The sequence below is a fragment of the Ranitomeya variabilis genome, chromosome 6, assembly GCF_051348905.1.
Source record: "Ranitomeya variabilis isolate aRanVar5 chromosome 6, aRanVar5.hap1, whole genome shotgun sequence".
Taxonomy (NCBI): domain Eukaryota; kingdom Metazoa; phylum Chordata; class Amphibia; order Anura; family Dendrobatidae; genus Ranitomeya; species Ranitomeya variabilis.
The window spans coordinates 40,511,393-40,539,139 of record NC_135237.1 but is presented as its reverse complement, the minus strand read 5'-3'; the positions used below and the strand labels follow the sequence as shown (position 1 = coordinate 40,539,139).

Below are 27,747 nucleotides of genomic sequence, written 5' to 3'. Positions count from 1 at the left end.
TGCCGTATCATTTTCCAGTTTGCTTGATAGGAGATAGTTTGAAAAACTTATTGTATGCAAAAAAACAATGGTTAAAACTGAGACAAACCAAGATGAGCTCTGATCCAAAACACTGATGAAAATCTGATTCAAAAACACTGATGAAAATCTGATCTAAAAAAGCACTGATGAAATTTGATCTAAAAACACTGATGAAAACTGATTTAAAAACACTGAATATATCTAATAAAAAAACACTGAAGAAAATTTGATCCAGAAACACTGATGAAAATCTGATATAAAAACACTGAGGAAATTCAGTCCATTTTTGCATACCAAAAAAATCTTTGAAGTCTGAATAAGACATTTGTTTAAAAAAAAAGTCTATAGTTACGTATATGCTCATGATGATTAGTGATGGTTAATGCTGATTGCAGTGCTGACTAAAGAAAAGAGCTGAGGCCGAGACCAGTACACTTGTCTTTACAGCGCATGTTCTGGAGCAGGGATGTCAGGGGCTATTAGTGATGTCTGACTCTCAGTGACAAGTCAAATATTCCTCATGGGCTGGACTACAGCCCGGGCAGGGTGACTATTCGTAGGAATAGCCCTTGTAGAAAACTACCAATCAGCATACTGCAAGTGCCACATTATCTTTTCTGAACGTTAATATAAGAGCACATCTTCTATGCTGTTAAACGCAGGAGTAACCTGGTGGATCCTGTTAAAGCATCAATCTGTAGTCCAGATCTTAGGATATTGGCTGAAACTTCAGTCATGGTGAATTGTTACTCCTGTTTTTTTTCTCTTTGTCAAAATTGAAGTAACAGTCATTAACTCACCAGTAAATGAGACGCAATGGAATATACTGAACCTCAAATGAGTTGTCCAATAAGTAATATTAATAGGGGTTGCCAACCCCTGATTAAATTTTTGGTAAGCGCTACAGCTTGTGGAATTCTTACGGTGTGTAATTTGCACACTGTTAGGATTTGTCTCCACTTGCCAGTTCCAGCGATCATCACTTGACCCCATGTATGCAGTTTGTATATTTGTTGTCACGTGCCGACTAGACTCTCAACCGCATCTTGCAATGTTGTATTAAAAGACTCGACTGAGAGTCTAGTTGGCATGTGACCACCAATAGACAAACTTCTGCTGTAACCAGGGAGTGGAGCAGAATCCTAACAGTGTGCACATTACATGCTTGCTGAAGATTTCAGCACGTGTGGACAACACCTCCAACTACCTATCAACAGAATAAATAATAAAATTCTAATTTCTAAGATCCCCCTATTGATTCAAAGTCTATTTTGGGAATGAAAAAGGTTGTGAGCATATCTGACCACCAATCTTTTAGATAGTGAATGAAGAGGTGGTGACACATGCAGGTCCCCAATCTTATCACCAGACAAGGTCTCAGCAGTCAGACCCCAAAGCATCATACATTTGTCACCTGTCCCGTGGATAAGTGATAGGTTATTTATGAGACAACCTCTTTACAGGCAAAGCTGGAACCAATATAAAGAAAACAGATTCCAGGAACAACTATGATGGAGAAAGAGCGGGTAGATAAACTTGCTCTACATGTGCCAAACTGAGGATACGATAGCCAGGGGCCCATTACGTCACGCTGTTGCCCACATTTTGTGGTCTGCTCTTGGCATTGTTTATTGAATCTGTACACTTATTTCCTGCTTAATTCCAGTAGAAAGACATTAAATTAATGTGCTATGACTATAAATTAGTAGGCACTCTTTCACCATTTCGCTGATAGTAATATTAATTGGGTGGAACGGACGATGTTGGCACTGTGCCTCTCACCACTTTCCCTCTGTAAAATGAGCACACCGTGTTGGATGTAATCCCCTTTCAGCGCTTTCAACCTACGTTTTTTCCCACCATAGCTCGTCATAACTCCAGAGAACACGAAGCCCACATATTTCTCCAAACCGACTCTCAGCGATCATCATTTTAATGCACCGCACTAGCTGTATCGATGTGAATTTTGCAGTTGAGATACTTAGAGTGCTGGTTCCTGACAGGTATTTTGTGGGATTTTTGGTTGTGTATACCTCTAGTGCATACTTGCCAACTTTGAGCAATGTCTTAATGGTAGAACAGTGATCATGGCACGCCTGTTCACTTCTTTCTGCCAACTCTGAATGTGTGTTTGGACCCTTGGGTTCATCATCAGACCGAGTATCCAGGAGGTTTCCAACTTTTGCTAACTCTTCCTGGAGTCCTGTAGGTCTCTTCTTTTTTCGGGGAACCTCTCCGTGTACAGGAGGGAAAGTTACAAAAGTATAGTCTACTAGTAGACTGGACTTTTAGTGGACTCCATTGTAGTGTGATTAACCAGTTTACAAGCCACACAGCTGCTGACTTTGCTGGTGACCCTAGACCAGGAATACTGTTATAAACATCTACCACCAGAAACATCTCCTCTACCTTAGCTCATCTCTCCTCTTCCTTGATTGACTACTCTACCTTTACCGGAGACAGAGTGTCACTGAAAAGACACCAAAGAGATCACATAGATTCCATCTCTGCCACCAATTTGTCCGGGAGACGCAACTCCGCTTCCTCCAATCATCAGGACAATTACGCAATTGACTGACGATTGATGGATGTGCTGCAGCTGTTTCCACTACTAGGCCGGTTATTGGGGAACGCACAGTGGTACATAGTATGTACACCTCCGATTCCAAGACATAGAATATATATATATATATATATATATATATATATATATATATATATATATATATATATATATATATATATATATATATATATATATTAGGGTGCCAAGGAAAGGTAAGTCTTACCCCTCAAATTTGTTCCTTCTGGCTTAAGGATTCACCATGTAAAATATGTTGACATTAAATTTAGATTTACCACTTGCTCAAGGCATGTGAATTATTCCATGTTTCTCATTTTCCACAATATTGAACACACAATATCCGCTCAGTTTGTCATCATATCTTTAACTGGACATAGTATTTATACTTCAAAAAACATAGAATGGCAATAAGCATTCCATTACAGTAAAATATGCATACACAATTATGTACATTGTACGTGTATCAGAACTTAGTAGCAGTGTAGCAGTCAGTTCAGTTTTATATATACATTCAATTTGATCGGTAAACGACATAACATACCATACATAACGCGGGAAATGCATGACGATAAATACTAAACAAACATTTAAAACTGCAATATGATGTGCCATTGAGCAACCAGTAAATGATAACTAATCTTAAAAAAAGAAAATTATAAAATATCTATGACCAAAAAGGAGCAAAATTAGGAGGTAAGACCTTCAAAAACTTGCTACTTAATTTTTACCATGCATTTCCTTGGCACCCTAATATATATCCCGGTACGGTCACTGCCAACTCCACAATAACAAAAGAAACTACTAGCTGCCATCGCTAATCATTAATACAGGCCAATTGGACACCTGTTACAGGCAGCATATGGCTTCAGGGGTGCGGTTTTAGGAGGAAGAGGAATGAAGCTATTACATGTTCTATATTTAGTCCGGAAAGGTAGGCAGTGTTTATAAAAAATAGACAAAGGTGTTACAATATAGGAATAAAACAATACCGTAAATTTAAGCACATGGCATAAAAGGTATAACAAAAGAAAAAGTACTAAACCTGTGTTACGGAAATGACTCAGAGCTTAGCAGTGGGAGGTACTACTTACAAAAATGGACAGAACTACAGCAAGCTATACCATCCAGGACTGACAAACTCTGATTTTTATTAGATGAAGGTTACGCCCACATACCTCCCCTTGGTGAGCTCATATGGGGGCTGGTCGTGGGATGTGCTAGGTCTTTTAGAAGTTTTTGAGAGCCCCAACGTTGAGGATGTTTTCACCCCTAGGGGTTCCAGGTGGGAGATATCGTGGTCATGTTTCCTATCACAATTTCTATGGCGCTGAAACACGGCATGGAAAGCATCATCCATCTGTCCGATATTAAGTTGGAGGACTTTGGCCGAACTTTTGATGATGTGAGTGAATGTGTTAAGTTGCGTCACTACAACAACAAAAATCTCCCTTAAATATTGGATCATTGTAAACCCCAATATTCATCACTAGCTCCGAAGCGTCTGAGATAACTCCTTTGAACAGAGCAATCTAATTCCTTTGAAAATAGGAAGCCCCTGTTCTTCTCTGCTTCTGAGTACACGTATTCTAGGCTTGTTGACGGGTTCTCATCAAATCTCCCTGTGGTAATTACCTGTTCATGGCAGGGGTTCCTACTTCAATAGAAGTTGAAGTGTCAGCTCTTTCTCACTTCCCTAGTTATAATTAATCCTGTATGTTGAATGTGAGGGTGATATGTCCCCTCTCCGGAGATGTCTTTATGGATTTTACATTTTTTCTCTACGACACAGAGAAGGACAGATATAGATGGATTACAAGAATCTGGGAAGGTGCCCAGAACTGATCCCCAGGTCTAGGATGCACCAAGCGACTGTGCTTGGTTTTAGCAGTAATTTTGTGTTGACACACTTCCTTTAATGTTAAACATTTCTGATTATTAGGATCCTTTCTTTTTTTACACCTACACTGATTGATTTTAAGACAAACTGTTGTGTTGTAGATGGTCTATGGTGCCTGAGATATAAAAAAAAGGGATGCGGTAGGAGATATTTTCTGTTGTTTTGTTATCAGTTTGTTTTTTTTCAACTTTGGAAAAACTGTACAGAAAGACAAAACTATTACTGTCCAACATATTGCATTATATTTTGTTCCATAGTCATCCAGCTGATCAAAATTATGGACAAAATCGTTCACATTGCTTAAAAATGATAAAAAACGTAAGGATCCACTATGCGTCCCTTTAGATGTCTGCTTTCTGGTTCAGTCCTCACCATACCTGAAATGAGCAGTTATGCCCACTCAGCCAATCACTGGTTGAGGCGGCTCATTGTGGTGGCCAGTGATGGTCATTTCTGGTGTATCGAGGATGTGACCAAGAATCAGAGGCCATTGGGGACCAGTTAAGCCCTGGTGGAATTGCTTAGGGTGAGTATAATTTATGACTATTTTTTAGCTGTCTGAGCCTTTTTAAGCATATTTTTAATTGGCTTGAATATCTCTGTATTGGTATAAAAGCATTCCTCCGTGCCACTACTTGGCTTATTAGGCTGTAGATGAAGGTATCAGAAAAGACATGTTAATGACACATTATGCTTTGTATTTCAGTCACAACCCTTTGAAGGAATTCCCTTCAAGCAATGTGCTGTAGTTGGAAATGGCGGAATATTAACTAATAGCAGCTGCGGTGCTGAAATCGATCAGTCAGATTTTGTCTTTCGGTAAGAAATTGTCATTGATCATATATCAGTTTATTTCAATATAGAATGAAATCTATATATAAGAGGCATCGTGATTACTCGCTAATCCCGCCCCCTGCACAGTAGCTCCGCCCCCCACCACTTCACCACACACAATCCTGCCCCCCCACCACATTACCATACATAATCCCGCCCCCCACCACCACATTACCACACATAATCCCGCCCCCCACCACATTACCACACATAATCCCGCCCCCCACCACATTACCACACACAATCCCGCCCCCCCACCACATCACCACACACAATCACGCCCCCCACAAATCTCGCCCCCCACCACATCACCACACATAATCCCGCCCCCACACCACTTCACCACACATAATCCCACCCCCAACACATCACCACACATAATCCTGCCCCCCCACCCCATTACCTTACATAATCCCGCCCCTCCACCACATCACCACACATAATCCCGCCCCCCACCACATCACCACACATAATCCCGCCCCCCACCACATCACCACACATAATCCCGCCCCTCCACCACATCACCACACATAATCCCGCCCCCACCACATTACCACAGATAATCCCGCCCCCACCACATTACCACACACAATCCCACCCCCCACCACATTACCACACATAATCCCGCCCCTCCACCACATCACCACACATAATCCCGCCCCCCCACCACATCACCACACATAATCCCGCCCCTCCACCACATCACCACACATAATCCCGCCCCCCACCACATTACCACACACAATCCCGCCCCCCAGCACATCACCACACATAATCCCGCCCCCCACCCCATTACCACACATAATCCCGCCCCCCCACCCCATTACCACACATAATCCCGCCCCCCACCCCATTACCACACATAATCCCGCCCCCCACCACAGTACCACACATAATCCCGCCCCCCCACCACATTACCACACATAATCCCGCCCCCCACCACATTACCACACTTAATCCCGCCCCCCCACCACATTACCACACATAATCCCGCCCCCCACCACATTACCACACATAATCTCGCCCCCCCACCACATTACTACAGATAATCCCGCCCCCCACCACATTACCACACATAATCCCGCCCCCCCACCACATTACCACACATAAAACATTACCACACATAATCCTCCCCCACCACATTACCACACATAATAAAGCCCCCCACCACATTACCACACATAATAAAGCCCCCCCACCACATTACCACACATAATAAAGCCCCCCCACCACATTACCACACATAATCCCACCCCCCACCATATCACCACACATAATCCTGCCCCCACCACATTACCCCACATAATCCCGCCCCCCACCACATTACCACACATAATCCCCCCACCACATCACCACACATAATAATTTACCACACATCAATGATATTTCCATTCTTAGTATTTAAAGAATATACACAGGACATGCCATAAATACCTGAGATGTGCATTCCCTCCCCTGCGGAGTCTCACCTATCAGGTTAATAGTTTACCAAAATAAAGTTTAAAGTTCTCAAAATGTTGCCCCTTCTTTTACATCACTTCCTCCTCTGCAGCTATTGGCTGACACTACACCCCAAAGACTTCCTGCATTACTGCCCACTTGTATATATATATATATCTGTGCATGTATTTCTTTTATTTCTTTTCTTTGTCTTTTATTTTTAATTGTTTTTCATTGTAACTTTTACCCCAAATATATATATTTTTTTTTAATAAATACAGGTTTCCATATCAAATATTACTTTATGAGCTTCTAGTATATAGAGAACCTTGGAAACTTCCATTTGAGGGTCTAGAGTGAAAGAATGTGATTTGACCTTTTTAACCTTCATTTTATTAGCTCTACAAATTTGCCCAGTTTCATTTTAAAAATACACAAAAAATCCTCTTAAAAAAGTCACATATAAATGATTTGAGGACTTTCTGTTCTCTCCGTAAATCTGATTTAAGGATAAGAACTCATCACTGTTCATTCTGCAGTTGGCCAAATGTTAACTAAAACAAGAAGATGTAGGATCCTTTATTAGGAGTAATAAATGAGGGCAGTAAAAGTAGCAGCTCAGTTGTTTTTTCTGGAGCTGCTGTGTAAGCATCCGTATTTACGAGCCATATTAATTTTTGTAATGTCCTCTTCTGGATGTGGTGCTCATCTGCAGACCACGATTTAGCGACATAAAATAATCTGATTAATTTCCGATGGCTGTTATTCCTCTTGTTGTAAATCTTTACGTATTAATGATCTGTGAGATTGAAAACACTGAAGATGTAAAGAACATTAATTCATTGTCCTTAGCTTTGTTCTTGAAGAACTAACATGTTTACGATTCATCTCCGTTACGGGAGCGATTTATGATATATTAACTAGAGATGAGTCTCGTTTATCCCATGAGATGTGAAAATCCCCCCTTTAAATCATGGCGGTGAGAGATCGCGGACACGCCGCTAATGTAGACTGAGGACAAGGGATAAATACACAACACGTTAATTAGAGTTATCTCTGCTTCTGGAATCTGCTTGGAAACCTTGTTATGTAGCTTTGAAATTATAGTAAGTACAAAAGAATGGGGGTTGTGGACTTACTGGTTTGTATGGCGGCTAAATAGTCACTTTCTGATAACTTGGTCTCAGAGGATAGTTCATATGACAAATAGAAAATTTGAAAATCACTTTATTTAAAAATTATTTTTTGTTACCACTAGGTGTCTGTAATAAGCCTCTGTCTGCAGAGACACCAGGACAAATTGCAGGAAATGGGGCAGGACTTTGTCTGTCTACAGGAAATGGGGCAGGACTTTGTCTACAGGAAATGGGGCAGGACTTTGTCTGTCTACAGGAAATGGGGCAGGACTTTGTCTACAGGAAATGACTTTGTCTGTCTACAGGAAATGGGGCAGGACTTTGTCTGTCTACAGGAAATGGGACAGGACTTTGTCTGTCTACAGGAAATGCGGCAGGACTTTGTCTACAGGAAATGGGGCAGGACTTTGTCTACAGGAAATGAATTTGTCTGTCTACAGGAAATACACCAAAAAAGGAAAAATTCAAGAAAACACACCAAAAACAGGCAGAGATGCTTACCTGTCTAAATGGGCCTCAATACAATTGCACAGACAGGGTGCAGTGGACCAAAATAAAATGGAAAATGCACAGTGCAATACCTTAATGAAACAGCCAGCCGTCAATCAGGGATTGGCCGTGTGGCACACCAATGCACTAAGATACATACTGTGTATGTGGCGTGTTCACACAAGGAATGCAGAGCATCTGGCTCCAGCCTATTACTAATGCCCTATGGCTGGCTGCCCAGTGCTACAATGCATCCTGTGTGAACAGAGGCCACAGTATACAGAACCATTTGGGCCCAACTGCACCCTGCTAAAAAATACAACGTGCAAAACAAAACATATAAATATATGTAAGGTATTGGTTGATATTCTGGCCATAATATGTAAGCCGGCAACCCGCGTCAAGGGTCCTTACGTTTGCCGGCCCTACTCTAATATGAAAAAACACCAAAAAAGGAAAAATTCAAGAAAACACACCAAGAACAGGCAGAGATGCTTACCTGTCTAAATGGGCCTCAATACAATTGCACAGACAAGACCCAAATAAAATGGCAAATGCACAGGTGCAATACCTAATGAAACAGCCAGCCTGTTTTGTTTTGCACGTTGTATTTTTTGCAGGGTGCAGTTGGGCCCAAATGGTTCTGTATACTGTGGCCTCTGTTCACACAGGATGCATTGTAGCACTGGGCAGCCCGCCATAGGGCGTTAGTAATAGGCTGGAGCCAGATGCCTGCATTCCTTGTGTGAACATGCCACATACACAGTATGTATCTTAGTGCATTGGTGTGCCACACAGCCAATCCCTGATTGAAGGCTGGCTGTTTCATTAGGTATTGCACCTGTGCATTTGCCATTTTATTTGGGTCCACTGCACCTTGTCTGTGCAATTGTATTGAGGCCCATTTAGACAGGTAAGCATCTCTGCCTGTTTTTGGTGTGTTGTCTACAGGAAATGTGGCAGGACTTTGTCTACAGGAAATGTGGCAGAAATTTGTCTACAGGAAATGGGGCAGGACTTTGTCTGCAGGAAATGGGGCAGAAATTTGTCTACAGGAAATGCGAGCGGGTTTACGTCTCTCTTCAGAAAGGAGGGGCAGGTCTTTGTCTCCCTATAGGAAGTGATAGTGGGTCTTTGTCTTCAGGAAGTGGGGGTAGGACATTGTCTACAGGAAGTGGGGGCAGGTTTTTGTCTGCAGGAAATGGAGGTTGATCTTTGTCCCTCTTCAAAGGTAATTACTTTGATTTATTATTTGGCCACCACAATAGGAATGTAGGGTTATTTACAGGTACAGTAGTGAGACTTCGGGATGCATTAGCAGAAGAAGTTGCCATGGGCGACACAATTATAGATTGTTATAAGAATTAAGGTAAAGGAGTACGAGGCGGTAACCTTGGCTTGGTCCCTGAATGAAACAGTATACCTGTTACATGTTATTTATGCATTGTATGATGATTTTGATTGTGAACTTTTTATACTTTTATTGGGACAGTGTATGTTGTCTAGTATTGTTTGAACAACTATTCTTGTACTGTCTAAAATCTTTTAATTTGTGTATTTTATTGTAACAATTTCTTCATTTCTTACTTCCTTTCAAATTTTCAATGTAATTTATTTTAGCAAATTCTCTTTATTTAATTTACTATAGCAAATTCTCTTTCTTGTCTCTTTTCTTCCTTCCTTCCTCTCTTCTTCCCTTCTTCTCTTCTTCCCTTCTTCTCTTCCTCCTACTCTTCCATCTTCAATTCCTTTTTCTCATTCTTTCTTTTTCCATTGATTTATAGCTGTTCTCTGTTTTATAGATGTAACCTCCCGCCTATCTGGGGAAATTCTGTTGTTGATGTTGGAAATAAGACAGACCTGGTCACAGTCAACCCAAGTATCATTGCTCTGAAGTAAGTGTTGGTATCTTATTGATTACTTTTCCCTTTCTGTTATTTTTCCCAAGATAGCTGTGAATGGGGGGGATGGAATCTGTATGAGCTTTTGTTACTACCGACATTACGGCTGTCCAAAAGAAAAATTCAGTTCACCAGAAAGAGATGGTCTTCCCAACAACTACCTAACTGCCTATTTCTTTAACCACTCCTTCCTACCTTGTCCTGCCCCTGCCTACATTGTCCATCCCATGCCTACATTGTCCCACCCCCTGCCTACATTGTTCCACCCTTGCCTACATTTTTCCACCCCGGCCTTCATTGTCCCACCCACTTCCTACATTGCCCCACCCCCTGCCTACATTGTCCCACCCCCTGCCTACATTGTTCCACCCCTCCCTACATTGTCCCACCCCTGCCTACATCGTCCCACCCCCTTCCTACATTGTCCCACCGCTGCTTACATTGTCCTACCCCTGCCTAGATTGTCCCACCCCCTGCCTACATTGTTCCACCCCTGCCTACATTTTCATACCCCTGCCTATTGTCCCACCTATTCCTACATTGCCCCACCTCTCCCTACATTTTTCCACCCCTGCTTACATTTTTCCACCCCGACCTACATTGTCCCACCCCCTGCCTACATTGTCCCACCCACTTCCTACATTGTCCCTCCCCTGCCTACATTGTTCCACTCCTGCCTACATTTTTCCACCCCCTGCCTACATTGTCCCACCCCTGCCTACATTTTCCTACCCCTTCCTACATTGTCCAACCCCCTGCCTACATTGGCCCACCCATGCTTACATTTTCCTACCGCTGCCTACATTGTCCCACCGATGCCTACATTGTCCCGCCCCCTGCTTACATTGTCCTACCCCTGCCTACATTGTCCCACCCATGCCTACATTGTCCCACCTCCTGCCTATATTGTCTAACCCCTGCTTACCTTGCCTTACCCTACGAATCCGTCAGATCAATGTTTTAATTTTGATAGAGGCTCGTGGAGAATTATGCTGGGATCTGATTCATTGTTATGTTTCCATTTCCTATCAAGGAGGCCCATCATCTCTATGATTTGGATTATTAGAAAAGTTCTACTATGCCAGTTCTAACTAGTCTTAAGAGTTTCCAGATTATCCAGCTATTCAAATAAGCGCCACACTAGTTACTTTTCGGGATATCAAATGTCATGTTAGAGTATTTCTAATATTAAACACATTTTGTTCATGCATTTTTGCTCTAAATTTTGCAATTTTTTTTGCAGATATGGAAAACTTAATGAAATGAAAGCAGCCTTCCTGAGAAACCTGACAAGTTATGGCTACTCATTCCTCCTATTACCTGCGTTTTCATACAGCAGTAACACGGCCATCTCTTTTGAGGTTCATCATTTATTGCAGAAATACCAGGCCAAGCAGAGAGCTATTTTTTTCCATCCCAATTATCTTAAAAGCCTGGCTCAGTTTTGGAGGGGGAGGGGTGTAAGGGCCTATCGGCTCTCTACTGGATTCATGATAACCAGTGCCGCCATAGAGCTCTGTGAGGACGTCAAACTCTATGGATTCTGGCCTTTCTCCAAGAACCTGAACGGGAAACCAATTAGCCATCACTACTATGACAACCAGCTGCCAAAGCCTGGTTTTCATGCAATGCCCAAAGAATTTTACCAAGTCCTGCAACTCCATTACAAAGGGGTCCTCAAATTACAGATAGGAGCCTGCCAGAAGAGGTGAGGAACGTGCACGTATCACTCTGATTGGACATACCATTAAGATCCTAAAATTCGGATTTTCAGATGACGCGCTCTCCTGAGAAAGATATTTTAATGAAGTCGTAAAAGGATTACGGCATGTGGGTTCTGCGCCACATCACCAAAGCGGGCTGCTGCTTTTCTTACCGCATGCAGAGGACTAAACAAAAAGTTTGATTTACATATCACGTATCACTGTATCAGGAGTATTGTGTTCCTGAATGATAGGCTCATGCCAACTTAGCAATCAGCAATGTGCCATTTTCATTTATAATTTCCATGCAGTGCCATCAATGGGCAAATAAATCATTACTGTCACAGTGTCTGGGGACGATGGGCGCTTACCTGATCCCTGAAACTAGAAGGCGCTCTAGTCTATTCCTGTACCCCTGATGGTGGAGATGCCAGGGTTTCGTTCCTTGCTATGCTCCTATCATAGCCCTTATCTGTTCCCTCCCCCACCCAGGGAGGTGTGAGGCCAAAGTGTATAGGATTGCACTAACCAGACAGACAGGGATAAGAGAAAACCACAATCATACAAATACACTCACAAAGCAGAGTTGAACACAGGGGAGGGATAGGTAGGAGAAACCAAATAGGTGAAGATAAGGATAAGCACTCAAACCAACTCCACGCAGCAATCTCCAGAACAACTCTCTAAATTCCTACTCCAAACGCAAACTATTCCTCCAACACCAAACCAGGGAGAATGAACTAACACTGGTAAGGTCAGAAACAGGGAGGAGGGTTCTTATACCTGACGGAAGTAATGAACTCAGAACATTTGATACCACCCAAGACAGAGAACGCCAGGCGTCCAACTAAGCAGTTTAACCCTTGCAGCGCTCTAGCAAAGTTAGCCTGAACTGCTAATAAGATGGTGAAACTGTTCTAACTGCCGCAGGCGTATGTATCACTGACCCCACTGTTGTGGTATCCCCGTAACACAGCGACCAGTGCATTGGGATGTGTGTAACACAGGACAGGCCCCAAAAAAGAGAGATGCTATTTGTAAACTCTAGAGAAAAGGATCCTGAAAGAAATAACACCTTTTGACTCTGTAGTCCTTTAAGGGAAAAAAAAAACCTTAATTATTTTCACCGGCACATACCCATTCCCTTTGGTTACATGCTGGTATCTGTGCTAAAACTTCAGCATCGTGCAACACCCACATACCTTCTAAGAATCATTCTCTTGTTATAATGTCTTCAGTGCCCACCAAGATTCAAGCACCTAGGCAGACACTGGATCCCATTGGCCTCTTATCTAGTTAAGCCCTTCCCCTTGCACTAACAGTCCCACCCCCGCGGTATATATAGATGGACTTAATAGCAGGGACAAGGCTAGAGGAGATTGTTAGGGCATGTGCACCAACAAGTCACCCTGTGTTGTTAGGTTATTTTTTTTTAGGTAATGTTTTTGTCCAAAGAATCCAAGAAATTAGATTTGGACCAAATAAATTCATCATGAATCGAAAGTGCCCTGAAAGGACTCTACAGATTCCAAAGCATAATAAACAGGGAGGTGGAAAAGGTTTAAAACAAAAAACATTATACTCACCTGTCCTGCCACCGAAACTCCCTACATGGTTATCTGCACCATGCTTTGAATCTTCCGTCATCCGGTGCTGACTAAGCCTCAGGTGGGGACTTGCCCTTAAAATAATCTAGCCAATTGTTGGCCAGATGGCTGCCATTTTGCTGGATATATGCAAATCAGATCCCGTAAAAATGTGGATCCTGGTGAAGCCAAATTTCATGTGAAAAATTTGTGCCAAATTAATTTGTCTTATTTAAGGTACACTCTTTTAACCAGATGTGAACGAAAACCTAGCTCGAAGAAGACCACAGTGCAGAGAGGAGGCAATGTAGAATGTAGGGCACCTCCCAAAATAGTCCAAATGTAATCCCAAAATGTCCTCATGTAAACAGAATGTCCCTGCAACAGGGTCCTGGTAGTGTAAGAGATAAGCCTACTCTTCCAAGAGTCTGGGAGCCTCCTGGCCGCTCCTCGGGGGTGGGCTACATCTAACTACCAAGCAAAACCATGCACAATAGATACAGCCATACATCAATAGAGAGGACTGTGCTTGCTCTTCCCCACCATTGATAGAGGCGCGTAATGGGGCCCCGTTTTGTTAGTGATGAGACCTGCATCTTTTAAACATGTGGGTGGTTCATAAATGTAGAGAGGACCACCCCTTTAAGGATATCGGAAAGGTTCTTATGGTGATTGAGGAGATGGCATTCTGCTTTTACACTGATTCTCATTTCTAACCTATGATGAGATATATTTATTTATTGACGTGCCAAACAAGCTCAGGAACTCGGAGGAGGAATTTTACGAATGAAATTGTTTACATTTTTTATGCCCTTAAAGAGACATGAACTGTATTTTTCTTAGCAAATGAACATGTAAATAAAAAAATAAATCAAAATGTAAATGAATAATGGACCTATATGTATATAAATGAATGAGATGACATGAACTTTTTTATATGCAGTGAACTCCCTAATGTCATGTAAGAGGCTTGTATGTGTTTTGTATATAGAATTGCTTTATTAATATTTCACTGTTCACAATACTAGAAAGTTCTGTATGTGTTTTATGTGTTACTCAGATTGGGTCAAGTCATGGCTGAAAACAAATCCAACCGTAGGCACTTACATATAATATATGGCCACCATATCATCAGTCAGTAAACCTCTGCTCCCAGTGACCAATACTTCACTTGGCAATATGTATACAGCAGTGATGGGGTCTAAGATTGGAGGAGAGTCCATGTTCTCAGAGTGCATAAACACGCCCCCACTGCACTCACAGGCTAATCTATATTGTGGGTGTGTCTATATTCTCAGTGCATGAACACGCCCCACTGTACTTCCAGGCTAATCTATATTGTGGGTGTGTATACTTACTCAGTGCATGAACACACCCCACTGCACTTCCAGGCTAATCTATATTGTGGATGTGTTAACATACTCAGAGCATGAACACGCCCCACTGCACTTCCAGGTTAATCTGTATTGTCGGTGTGTCCATTTTCTCAGTGCGTGAACACACCCCACTGCACTTCCAGACTACCGGTAATCTATATTGTGGGTGTCTCCATATGCTCTATGCATGAACACGCCCCACTGCACTTCCAGGCTAATCTATATTGTGGGTGTGTCCTTGTTCTCAGTGCATGAACACGCCCCACTGCACTTCCTTTCTAATCTGTATTGTGGGTGTGTCTATAAATATTCAGTGTATGAAAATGGCCCCACTGCACTTCCAGGCTAATCTATAATTTGGGTGTTTTCATATACTCTATGCATGAACATGCCTCACTGCACTTCCAGGCTAATCTGTTTTGTGTGTGTGTCCATATTCTCAGTGCATGAACACACCTCCACTGCACTTACAGGCTAATCTATATTGTGGATGTGTTAATATACTCCATGCATGAACACGCCCCACTGCACTTCCTTTCTAAACTGTATTGTGGGTGTGTCTATATACTCAGTGCATGAACACGCCCCACTGCACTTCCTTTCTAAACTGTATTGTGGGTGTGTCTATATACTCAGTGCATGAACACGCCCCACTGCACTTCCTTTCTAAACTGTATTGTGGGTGTGTCTATATACTCAGTGCATGAACACGCCCCACTGCACTTCCTTTCTAAACTGTATTGTGGGTGTGTCTATATACTCAGTGCATGAACACGCCCCACTGCACTTCCAGGTAGATCTGTATTGTGGGTGTGTCAATATTTTCAATCCGTGAACACGCGCCACTGCACTTCCAGGCTAATTTATATTGTGGATGTGTCCATATACTCTATGCATGAACACGCCCCACTGCACTTCTAGGCTGATCTGTATTGTCGGTGTGTCCATATGTTCAGTGCATGAACACATCCTCACTGCACTTCCAGGCTATTCTGCATTTAGTCTCAAAGCTGGATTTTTTAGGATTGGTGCATCAGATTATTTCAAGCCAGGTATCATTTTTTTTGTTGTACAATAAGCTATACAGCTATGTATGTCATTAGTAAAATCATCCTAACTGCTAATTAATATACAAAACTAATATACCACACCTCAGAAAGGCCTGATCATCAGTTTCATGCTCCGCTCCTTTATCCTGACTGGTCGTCTTTTGGTTTGTGTCAGACACAGGACATCGTCTCCTATGTCTACACATGACTAGAGCTGTATGTGAAGGGGGCTGGCTGACTGATCATTTCAATAGCTAAGATAGCCCCCTTTTCTATAGAATGGGCGCCGATAGATCATAAATTACATAGTTCCATAGGTTGAAAAAAGACCTCTAGATCCATCAAGTTCAACCTTTACCATGCCAAGGAAAATGTTGGCCCTGAGACGGTTGCTCTGAGTGTTGGGTATCATACCTGAGTCTTTTGCTGAATTCTGAACACACAACTTACTTTTCTTGATTTTTTACCATGTGAGAGTACAAGGGTCACCTGTTGGTCAGCTGTGGCATGACGGTGCCGTGATCCCCCGTTGCCGCATTGCCCATGTATGAGGATCATCTGCATTGTATCTCAGATTTACAGATCCAGTAGGTAGGAAGGGACATGTTTTATAAGAGAGTGGTGTGAATTGTGCCAAGAACAAGCGCACCCAATCAGCCGCTATTCTGTACCCACTCAGTGCCAGCTGGTTATCACTTTACTGCCAACTCTGCAGACAAGTGGAAGCTGTCAGTGATTACACCCCGAGGGTTGTTACATATTTATTAGATCATTTACAACAAATCTGTTTTATATTGAAAATGCACCAAAGAGAATGAATGAAATTCATGTTATTTTATGATGAATTTAGAAATCCAGTCCGGACCTGAGAAGAGCAACCGCCACTCTCCAAAGCCAGCGATCGTCCGAGGTCCTGGGACGTGTAGTTTTTCCGCAGCTGGAGAGACACTGATTGGGGATCATGCTGTCATTTCTTGTCTTATACACTAGCATTCAACATTTCCAGCCTATAACCAGACACTGTCTGTCCATGATCTAGAATACATAGGAACTAAATAAAGATGCGTTAAAGGTCATTACAAGATGTGGAGAAATGAAAAACGTAATGGGTTTAATGGCTATGAATATATTATTGTACTGGGAGCCAGTGTATGAATATGTCATTGTACAGGGAGTCAGTCTATGAATATATCATTGTACTGGGAGTCAGTCTATGAATATATCATTGTAATGGGAGCCAGAGTATAAATATATCATTGTACTGGGAGCCAGTGTATGAATATATCATTATACTGGGAGCCAGTGTATGAATATATCGTTGTACTGGGAGTCAGTGTATGAATATATCATTGTACTGGGAGTCATTCTATGAATATGTCATTGTACTGGGAGCCAGAGTATAAATATATCATTGTACTGGGAGCCAGTGTATGAATATATCATTATACTGGGAGCCAGTGTATGAATATATCATTATACTGGGAGCCAGTGTATGAATATATCGTTGTACTGGGAGTCAGTCTATAAATATATCGTTGTACTGGGAGCCACTGTATGAATATATCATTGTACTGGGAGTCAGTGTATGAATATATAATTGTACTGGGAGCCATTCTATGAATATGTCATTGTACTGGGAGCCAGAGTATAAATATATCATTGTACTGGGAGCCAGTGTATGAATATATCATTATACTGGGAGCCAGTGTATGAATATATCATTATACTAGGAGCCAGTGTATGAATATATCGTTGTACTGGGAGTCAGTCTATAAATATATCGTTGTACTGGGAGCCACTGTATGAATATATCATTGTACTGGGAGTCAGTGTATGAATATGTCATTGTACTGGGAGTCAGTGTATGAATATATAATTGTACTGGGAGTCATTCTATGAATATGTCATTGTACTGGGAGCCAAAGTATAAATATATCATTGTACTGGGAGTCAGTGTATGAATATATCATTGTACTGGGAGCCATTCTATGAATATGTCATTGTACTGGGAGCCAGAGTATAAATATATCATTGTACTGGGAGCCAGTGTATGAATATGTCATTATACTGGGAGTCAGTGTATGAATATATCATTATACTGGGAGCCAGTGTATGAATATATCGTTTTACTTGGAGTCAGTCTATAAATATATTGTTGTACTGGGAGCCAGTGTATGAATATATCATTTTACTAGGAGTCAGTGTATGAATATATCATTGTACTGGGAGCCATTCTATGAATATGTCATTGTACTGGGAGCCAGTGTATGAATATATCATTGTACTGGGAGCCCGTGTATGAATATATAATTTGTCATGATCCAGTCCAGAGTTTGTTTTCTGCTATCCGCTCTCTGGACTGGTCATGCGGGGGTTACCCCCTCTGCCTCGTTTTGGAGCTGGCTGGTCTTTTTCAGTCCTCTGCAGTCTGCTGACCAGCGTCAGTGATAGTTCATGCTTCCAGGCTAGAGCAGCTGACCGGTATACCCTGGTGATCCTTCTGCCTCTAACTTCCCGCATTTGTGTGAGACCCGTTCGATATCCCTGACTTAGTGTCCATCTGGTGGTTTTCCTTAGAGTGTAAGACTCGGCCTGATCTCTGTACCCCGCCTCTTGCTTTCCGTCTCTGATACTTCGTTCCCTGACCGGCTCTGACTTCTGGCTTGTACCCCGACTTCATCTTATGTCTCACATTTTGGATACCACATTCCCATTTGGCTCTGACTTCTGGCTTGTCTCTGACTACGTGCATTGCTGTGACCTCAAGTACGTCTTCTCCTGACAGTTTCTGACTGCTCGTCTGACCACTCTTTCGCTACCTGTGACACCTGTGCGGCTGCTCAGTGTTCCTACGCAGTGTGTAAGGAACCTCTCTTCCCTCACTAGCACCCCCTGGTGGAGGTTGTGCTAAACTGCATTGCAGCCGTATCACATCATTGTACTGAGAGTCAGTGTATGAATATATCATTGCAGTGGGAGTCAGTGTATGAATATATTATTGTACTTGGAGTCAGTGTATGAATATATCATTGTACTGAGAGCCAGTGTATGAATATATCATTGTACTGGGAGTCAGCATATGATTATATCATTGTACTGGGAGCCAGCGTATGAATATATCATTGTACTGGGAGCCAGCGTATGAATATATTATTGTACTGGGAGCCAGCGTATGAATATATCATTGTACTTGGAGTCAGTGTATGAATATTCATTGTACTTGGAGTCAGTGTATGAATATATCATTGTACTGGGAGTCAGTGTATGAATATATCCTGACATACAAGGGGTTGGACAAAATAATGGAAACACCTAACATTTTGGTATCATAATCTTCGAGCATGATATAAACATGCAAACCGTGACATATGGTAATGTTTTGTAGTTGATTATTTGTGTTATGTGATGTGTATGTAAATTAACTGTTTGTTTTGCATAATTGTAAGAACATTTATGAGAACCTGATACCAATGGCCGACCTCTCGGATTTTCAAAGCGGCCAAATTGTTGGTGCTTTGTATGGCAGGCGCTAGTGTAACAGAAAGTGCCTGAATGCTTGGCTTGTCAAGAGGTACTGTCTCCAAAGTAATGACTGCGTTTGAAAGAGAAGGAAAAATGTCAGCAGCAAAGCACAAGTCCGGCCGAAAGTCGAAGTCGACTGAGAGATACCGTCGGACTCTAAAGCGAATTGTGAGAGAGGATCGCAAGACCGCGGCTCCCAAAATCACTGCTGAGCTCAATGAACACCTATAGAACCCAGTTTCCATGAAAACTGATCGTCGGGAGCTGCACAAATCTGCATTCCATGGAAGAGCTGCAATTAGAAAACTGCTGCTCTCAATGACAAATGTTTCCAAGCATTTAGAGTGGTGTAGAAACCTCCAGAATTGGTCCCTCGAGCAGTGGAAACATTTGATATTCTCAGACAAATCATAGTTTACCCTATTTCCAACCTCCGGCCGAGTGTACGTTTGGAGACAGCCGAAAGAAGCATTCCATCCAGACTGCCTTCTCGCAACCGTAAAACATGGCGGAGGGGAACGCCATCTTTCTGGATGATAATGCACCAATTCATACAGCTAGAATCGTTAAGGCATGGCACGAGGAACATTCTAATGAAGTTGAGCATCTCATCTGGCACAATCCCCAGACCTCAACATTATTGAGGATTTATGGACGATTTTAGAGATTCAAGTTAGATTGGAGGGTTTTTTCTAACTGCAGAATGGGCTAAAATTCCTTTGGAAACAATTCACACCTTGTATGAATCCATACCTCGGAGAATTGAGGCTGTAGTCGCCGCAAAAGGTGGACCTACACCATATTAAACTAACTTTTGTTGATGTTTCCAGGTGTTTCCATTATTTTTTCCAACCCCTGTATGTGATAAAATAATGTTGAGCTCACCTTTGAAAGATACTTAGCGGGTTCCATATAACAGAGCACAGGATCCTGTCTCTATCAGACGTAGAAGCAAGTTGCACATGTAGAAGTGAAGATCCACCTCCGTTAAAAAATTCAAGACTTTATTAGCGTGTTTAAAACAATGGCACCATATAGGCGTAGTTGGAGGTTTGGAAGGTGCAGTGGTATATGAAACACCGAACGCATTTCGAACACTATTCAATGGAACAATTGAAGATGACCCTCTACCCACCCTTCGTTCAAGCCGACCTGACAAAGTCTCTTCAGAGGAAATGTGCCGTAAAGTGGAGGCTATGATTTTGGAAGATCGTCAGGTCAGAGTCAGTACCATAACTCATACATTAACACGGTTTCAGTTGACATGGTTTCCAGTATCATTCTTGATGTTTTGATGTCACAGGTCAGTACCTGGTGGGTGCTACGAATGCTGACCCCTGCGCAAAAAACTTGTAGCCAGAAATTTAGCCTTGAGAAGTTAGACGTGCTTAGACAAAATACAGGAGACTTCTACTCTCAAATTATGGGTGATGAAACATGGGTCCACAAGATCCTGAAACCATACAAGAGTCCATGCAATGGAAGCACAATTGGTCATCAACTCCAAAGAAATTTCATGTCCAGCAGACAGCTGGAGAGACCATGCCATACAATTACTGGAGACACCTATGCTTCAACAATGAAGGCATTACACAAGGCAATCAAAGGGCTAGGTTTAGTGAACAGCTGAAGAGTGGATGGGAGGCTTTTCCACAGGAAGGGATCCAGAGGATAAATACACAGCCTTCTGGCTCATTCAGTGTTGGGTGTGCCTGGAGATGGGCGCTCCAGAGCTGTGTTTGAGGATAAGGAAAGTTGAACCTTTTTTTATGTTTGTTTTCTGATTGGGGGAACCCCACAGCAATATGGACTGTGCCATTTGTTTTGTTTACCCTTTAGGCCAGGAAGGCCATGTTTATGTTGCTAATCCTGCCCTGGTTTATGCTGTACCTCAATAAACCAGTGGAAAATTTAAAGAGACAGCATTCCTGTGTATACCTCAATGAGCAGTCGAGTGAACGATCTACCACAGTGGGCAACAATTTCCAAATGATAATGCAGACAAAATGGGCAGTAGCAGGGTTCTTGCAGCAGCAATAAGTCTCCTTATATCCTGTGGACATCTGATCACAGGTGAAGTACAATAAGTGTGTTGAAGTCAAGGAGATTACACTGAAAATTAGTAAGTTAAATTTTCTCAGAAAATAGATTATTAGGTAGATTATTAAACACTAGTGATGAGCGAGTATACTCGTTGCTCGGGTTTTCCTGAGCACGCTTGGATGGTCTCCGAGTATTTGTGACTGCTCGGAGATTTAGTTTTTGTGGACGCAGCTGCATGATTTACGGCTGCTAGCCAGGCTGAGTACATGTGGGGGTTGCCTGGTTGCTAGGGAATCCCCAAAAGTGTTCAAGCTGTGTAGTAGTCGCAAATCATCCAGCTGTGTCAACAAAAACTAAATCTCCGAGCAGTCACAAATACTCAGAGACCACCCGAGCAACGAGTCTACTCGCTGTCATCACTATTAAACACCCCTCATATAAAGGATTGGGTCCTCAACCCTGACTACCCTTCTCTGGATTACACTGAAAGGAAGCAGGGGCTAACAACTCAGCCCCGAGGATAGCGCCTCTCCCCGGATGCTACGATGAAATTGGGTAGCAGGCTGCTTACTCCCACCCATGTAGCCATATACCCCAAGCCAGGGCCGGACTGGCCATCGGGCAGTTCTGGCAAATGCCAGAACGGCCGGTCCCTGTAGTGGGCCGCTTGATCTTTTGCCCCCCTTCATGCTGTCACCTCCTGCTGTCAGAAGCAATCGAGCTGCTGTATTACAATCACTGCCGCCACACAGGATGAAGTTTGCGGTGGCCCTCTGATGTCCTGGTCACAAGCAGCAGTGAGGTAACTGAGACAGGCAGGGGGAGGGGGGGGGCGCTCCGCTCTTCTGTGCAGCTCCGACTCTGCCACTTGCACTTGCTGCTGTTTGTTATCAGGAGGACATCAGACCGCCCACTTCCTCCTGTCCAGCGCGGTGGCAGGGACAGAAAAGATTTAGGAGCTGCTGATCAACGAGTGTCCTGAGCAGAAGTACAGAAAGCCCCGGAGTTTTACCTAGGAGAAAAGAAGCTGTTGAAAGGCAAGCATTAATAGAATTAAGAAGAAAAAAAAAGCTGTGTCCATCCTGCTCCCATACCACTAAGGCTATGTTTCCACGGTCGGTATTAGCAGCGCTTTGGACGCAGCTGCGTCCTAAGCGCTGCCGGCTTCTGTACGTGCGGTGATTCCGCATGTGTTCATAGAACCGTGCGGAATCACAGCATCCTATACATTGGACTGCGCTATTTATCTTGCAGAGACTGAGCTGCTCCGCAAGATAAATAGACATGCTGCGGTCAGGAAAGAAGCCCCGCATGTCCATTTACATAGGGAGGCAGGAGGCATCTTTGTACACATAGTGGAGATGAGATTTCATAAAATCCCCTCCACTATGGTGTAACATCTGGACACAGCGTCCATTCCACAGAGTTTACTGACCGTGGAAACGTACCCAAACTCAAAAGAAAATCACCACTCCTGTGGTGAACTATAACTCCCAGCATGCCATAGGAGCTTCTGTATACGCTGGGAGTTATAGTTCTCTTCAAAGGGATAAGGATAATAGTCAAACATATAATAATCGCCAGTTAGGACTTCCGGCCGCTGTCCCCAAATCTCATAAGGCAGTACGGCAGTGTCACTCTGGCCTGGGCCCAACACCCTACACTGCAGTCCCCACTCACCTCACAGCCTTCTCCTCCGCCACCAGCTCGGATACGGAGCTGCGACACCTCTCGTCAGCCTCCTAGTGAAGCTAACTCGGTCCAGCGGGGGAGGGGGACAAGCATCGACTCTTCTGCCCCGACCTGGCAATCACTCCGCCTCCTCCCCCCTCAGCCACACTGAAAGTCCCAGCCTCAAGATCAGTCCAGAATGTCCCGCGCTCCGCCAGCGGAACCAAGCGCCTCTGATGTCACAGGTCCCAGAACGTAACAGTCCCTCCTTTAGCTGAAGTTCTGTCTATGACTCCTCTGCTTCCAGGCAGGACACAAAACCAAAATACTAGCAGGGCAAAATATGGCTGACAAGGGCCCAGCGAGATCCCACGAGAGGATGCTGTGCTGAAGAGACTGTCTCAGTGCTGTGCTGCCGCCTGTGCAAGTGACATATACATCTCCGCTATTCCCACTGTGTTGTTACTACTTATGCTCGGGAATAGCGGTGACGTGTATGGCACTTGCGCAGGTGCAGTTCATGGCCGCAAGGCCACAAACTGCGCCTGCACAAAAATGCAGAGGGATGATATAAAACAGATATGTTGGAAAGCGCAAACGGTGTGAGACATGTCCGCTGCTCCTGTCAGCACCACTAAGCATCCACAGATGTTAATTTCACCGCACTCCCAATGCCATAGCACCTATGGAATCTTAAAGGGAATCTGATGGCTGATCCATGCTGCTGGTTCCACAGGCCGCATGTATCAGACATTGGCTGTATGATTCCAGAAAGGTATGTTTGACTCTGAAATGCTGCGTTGCAGGGAAAAACATACTGTAAAAGCCACCAAGGACCAAGGCCACACGGGTGACTAGTCAGACAGGCGGGTCCCTGGTGGCTTCTCCCCATCCGCTCCCACTGAGCGACAAGTTTCTTCCTGCGTGCGAGTACAGAAACACACCAGTCATTGGCAGCCGGAGGGAAGAAGTCAGACATGTTTTTCTCTGTGATGCCGCAGCGTTTCAGAGACAAACATACCTGGCTTAGATCGTACAGCCAGTGCCGGACACATGCTGCCCATGGGTCACACAGCAGATATCAACGGTCAGGTTCACTTTAAGGGTATGTGTAAACATTCAGTATTAGGCAGTGCATGTCCGCTGTGTCCAAAACGCTGACGGCTTCTGAGCGCAGATGAATCCGCATGTATTCACTGAACTGTGAAAAAATACAAACTTCTGCTGCGCTGGCGTCTATTATTGTCTGCATCTCTGGCATCACGTCAGTAGTGCTACAGAGGATTAGCTGCAGAGCTCCCTGATTGGCTGCAGCACTATTGACGTGACATCAGAACTGTAGACACTGGATCTGCGGAGTGTGAATAAAGTGCAGTTTGTTTGGGGCATAGTACTATGTGATATTTTATCGTATAGCACTTGGCTCAGTGTTATTCTATGGGGCAGAGCAGTTCAGCGATTATTTTCTCATACTGAATCGGCATGAGAGAACAATGACAGCATACTGCGATTGGTAGCGCACAAATATATATTCACCATGCGACAAGTGGGCCTGTGTAACTTCAAATGCCAGGGCTGAATTTTAGTCCCAGTCCGGCCCTGCCCCAAACACTATACACAATCAGCACAGTAGTATCTATATCTTCACTGTCTACATAAAAGTAGTATATAAGCTAATAATATATATAATAACAATCTGCCTCCAGCAAAGCCATGTTATGACTCTGAGTAGATAATCAGAAAGACAAATAGATATATGCTCACATTATTCCTATAGACATACATACAAACAGAAACAAGCACACTTTACACAAACATGCACATGCATACACAAAAACATGCACACATAGATCCATACACATGCATACATGCAGGAATAAACAGACATAGCTAAACACATTAACACATGCATACACAGAAACATGTTCGCCTAGTGTGGTAGATCGGCTAACTCGGCTGTACAGAGTTAGATACGGGAACACTGTCTCTTTAAGAACATTGTTGGTTTATTATATACAGCATAAACTAAGCTGAAGCAAAAAGTAAACATACCCCTCTGGGCAAAAAATGGTTAGCAAGACACATGGTTCAGGTTTTAGCCCAAACACAAAAAAAAACACTTCTCTGGAGTTAGACTGTCCAGGCACTGCACTCTGAACACCTCAGGAGGCCTTCTATTTAAACCACAGACCACAACCTGGGGTAGAGATAAGGTGGACAAGGTGGACAACCTCCCACCCGCTCTATGGTTGTCCACAAAAACTCAGCCCTTAAAATGACTAGTTAGCCACTCGCATCACTTAACGTGCTGGAGGAAACTTCTGGGTTCACATCACTGAAGCTAATAGCCTCCTTGAAACATATCTCTCCTCCAGCACTTTGCCAGTGACTTTGTCACACTAGATACACACACAAAAACATGCACACAGATAAACACATACATGCGCACATATACACACACATACAGACACATGCATACACAGAAATATGCACACAGATAAACACATGCACACATATACACATAGAAACACATATACAGAACAGAAACGTGCACACAGAAATACGCACGTAAACTTGACTGATGAGACAGAAATGCACCAAAAGAACAACATTCCCATGAATAAATAACACACACATAAATAATCATAAAACTGTTCTTTTAATGGATGGAGGTCAGTCACACTCACAGCATAAAGAGGAATAGCAACGATAAAACACTTTTGGCTGGTATAACATTTGCTGCAAAGCGTTAAGTGACCAGCCAGACTCCCGGCACAAGTCAGCCTTCATACGGGAAAAAACACCAGAATTGTACATTTGACTGCTGATGTGACTTAATAAACAACAAATATGAATGATAACATAATCGATAACAAAGGAGGGACAAAAGCCTCCAGGTCCCACGCAGTGAGGAGAGATCGGAAGAGGCAGGGATAGGACTCATATAGGGAGATAGGATGAAAGGAGAGCAGGAAAAACAGGAACTATTGGCCAGGAGGAAGGGGCGACATTGGAACTTAAAACATTAACCCCTTATAACGAGGCACATCAGTCAGGGGCATCCAACTGAATATTGGAATGTCTCAAAAATATACAGACAGAAACATGCACACATTGATACACTCACTGTTAAATATACTTATTTTGTATACTTATTTATTCAGGACTTCTTACCAGATGCCATACTTCAGATAAAATGTCACAATAATTCTTATTAAAAATGTAATGGTTTATTGGATTATCCTCCAAAAAGAATCATTGCAGTAAAACATAAAATGGCTGAAATAGTTACGAAGAGATTGCCCATTTGTCCATAATTAACTCATTAGCTGAAGTTCGTCTATCTTTTCCTGGATTCTGAATGGTAGTTTGCGTCTATCTGTGTCAATATCATGGCTGAAGATGTTGCAGGAATAGGAGCACGTGTGTCAGGCCTTCATCCATGAGTGAATGTTCAAGTTCCAATCCCAGGAGGAGCTCGTCTCAGCTGCTGCAGGAAGACCCTTCTAATGAATGAAGTGAGTGAAGATCCCCCCACTGTGTGTCATGTGGTTTATATATATGTGTCACATAGCACCTGTTTCTATTCACGGCCCTACCATCTACCCTAAGCTAAGTGCATAGAAAGAACACATGCAATGTCAGATAAACCTTCCAGGAGGGTGCAGCAATGTTCCAATACAGATTTGAGAGTAAAAATGAATACCCATAATAAATCTTTAACACACACATAAACAAATGCATATACCGAAACATGCACATATAGATACACACATACACAAAAACATGCACATATAGATACACACATACACAAAATCAAACCATGCACAAATGCATGCATCATGCATAGATACACACATACACAGAAATATGCACATGCATACACACAGAAAAAAATGCACACATAGATACACACATACTATATATATACATATAGTACATACAATGAAACACACACACATGCATAATCAAAAACATACAGAAACATGCACACAATAAACATAAAAACACATACTCGCATGTAGACACAAAAAGTATACACATTAGCTCCACAAATTTTAAAAGTTACGTTTCTACCTTTGACCACAATTCTGTCTACTTCCATGCAGACTCACTATTGAAAATGTGAAGGAAACCCTGTCGCACTCTGTGCCATCCTCAAATGGCTGTGCCAATTTCGCACTTAAGTAAACATGTTCCCTAAGGTCTTCCCTAGGAAAGCGCCAGCCTCTAAATTATTTAATTCCAGCTGAGAAACATCTAAAAAGCCTCCAGAACCTGTTTGTACTGTTTACATAAGATTTGAGTTCTCTGAGACTATACAGGAGCGGCCCTTTACATGTCGATCAGTGGCCCCTAAGCCCGGCCAGGAGACACACACAGTATGACCTTAGTTTACCGGGGTACATGGGGCAAGGAGGAGCACTTCAGGTGAAGGTCTGCATGCGACTTATATAAATTATTTGGGGTTTTTGAGGTTGTCGTGTCTGGAGTT

At 42.9% G+C, this 27,747-nt stretch overlaps 1 protein-coding gene across 2 annotated transcripts in view; it reads left to right on the top strand.

Annotated features, from left to right (window-relative positions):
* ST8SIA6 (ST8 alpha-N-acetyl-neuraminide alpha-2,8-sialyltransferase 6) overlaps positions 1 to 14,616 on the top strand; it is an 85,025-nt gene extending 70,409 nt beyond the window's left edge. Inside the window, exons 6-8 of one of the 2 annotated variants that reach the window (XM_077268304.1) lie at positions 5,209 to 5,321; positions 10,204 to 10,296; positions 11,546 to 14,616. In XM_077268304.1, the coding sequence (XP_077124419.1) occupies positions 5,209 to 5,321; positions 10,204 to 10,296; positions 11,546 to 12,014 (675 nt within the window). In that variant the 3' untranslated portion in view covers positions 12,015 to 14,616. The remainder of the gene's footprint in view (positions 1 to 5,208; positions 5,322 to 10,203; positions 10,297 to 11,545) is intronic. The other variant, XM_077268305.1, reaches the window with a different exon arrangement.
* The last annotated feature ends 13,131 nt before the right edge of the window (positions 14,617 to 27,747 follow it).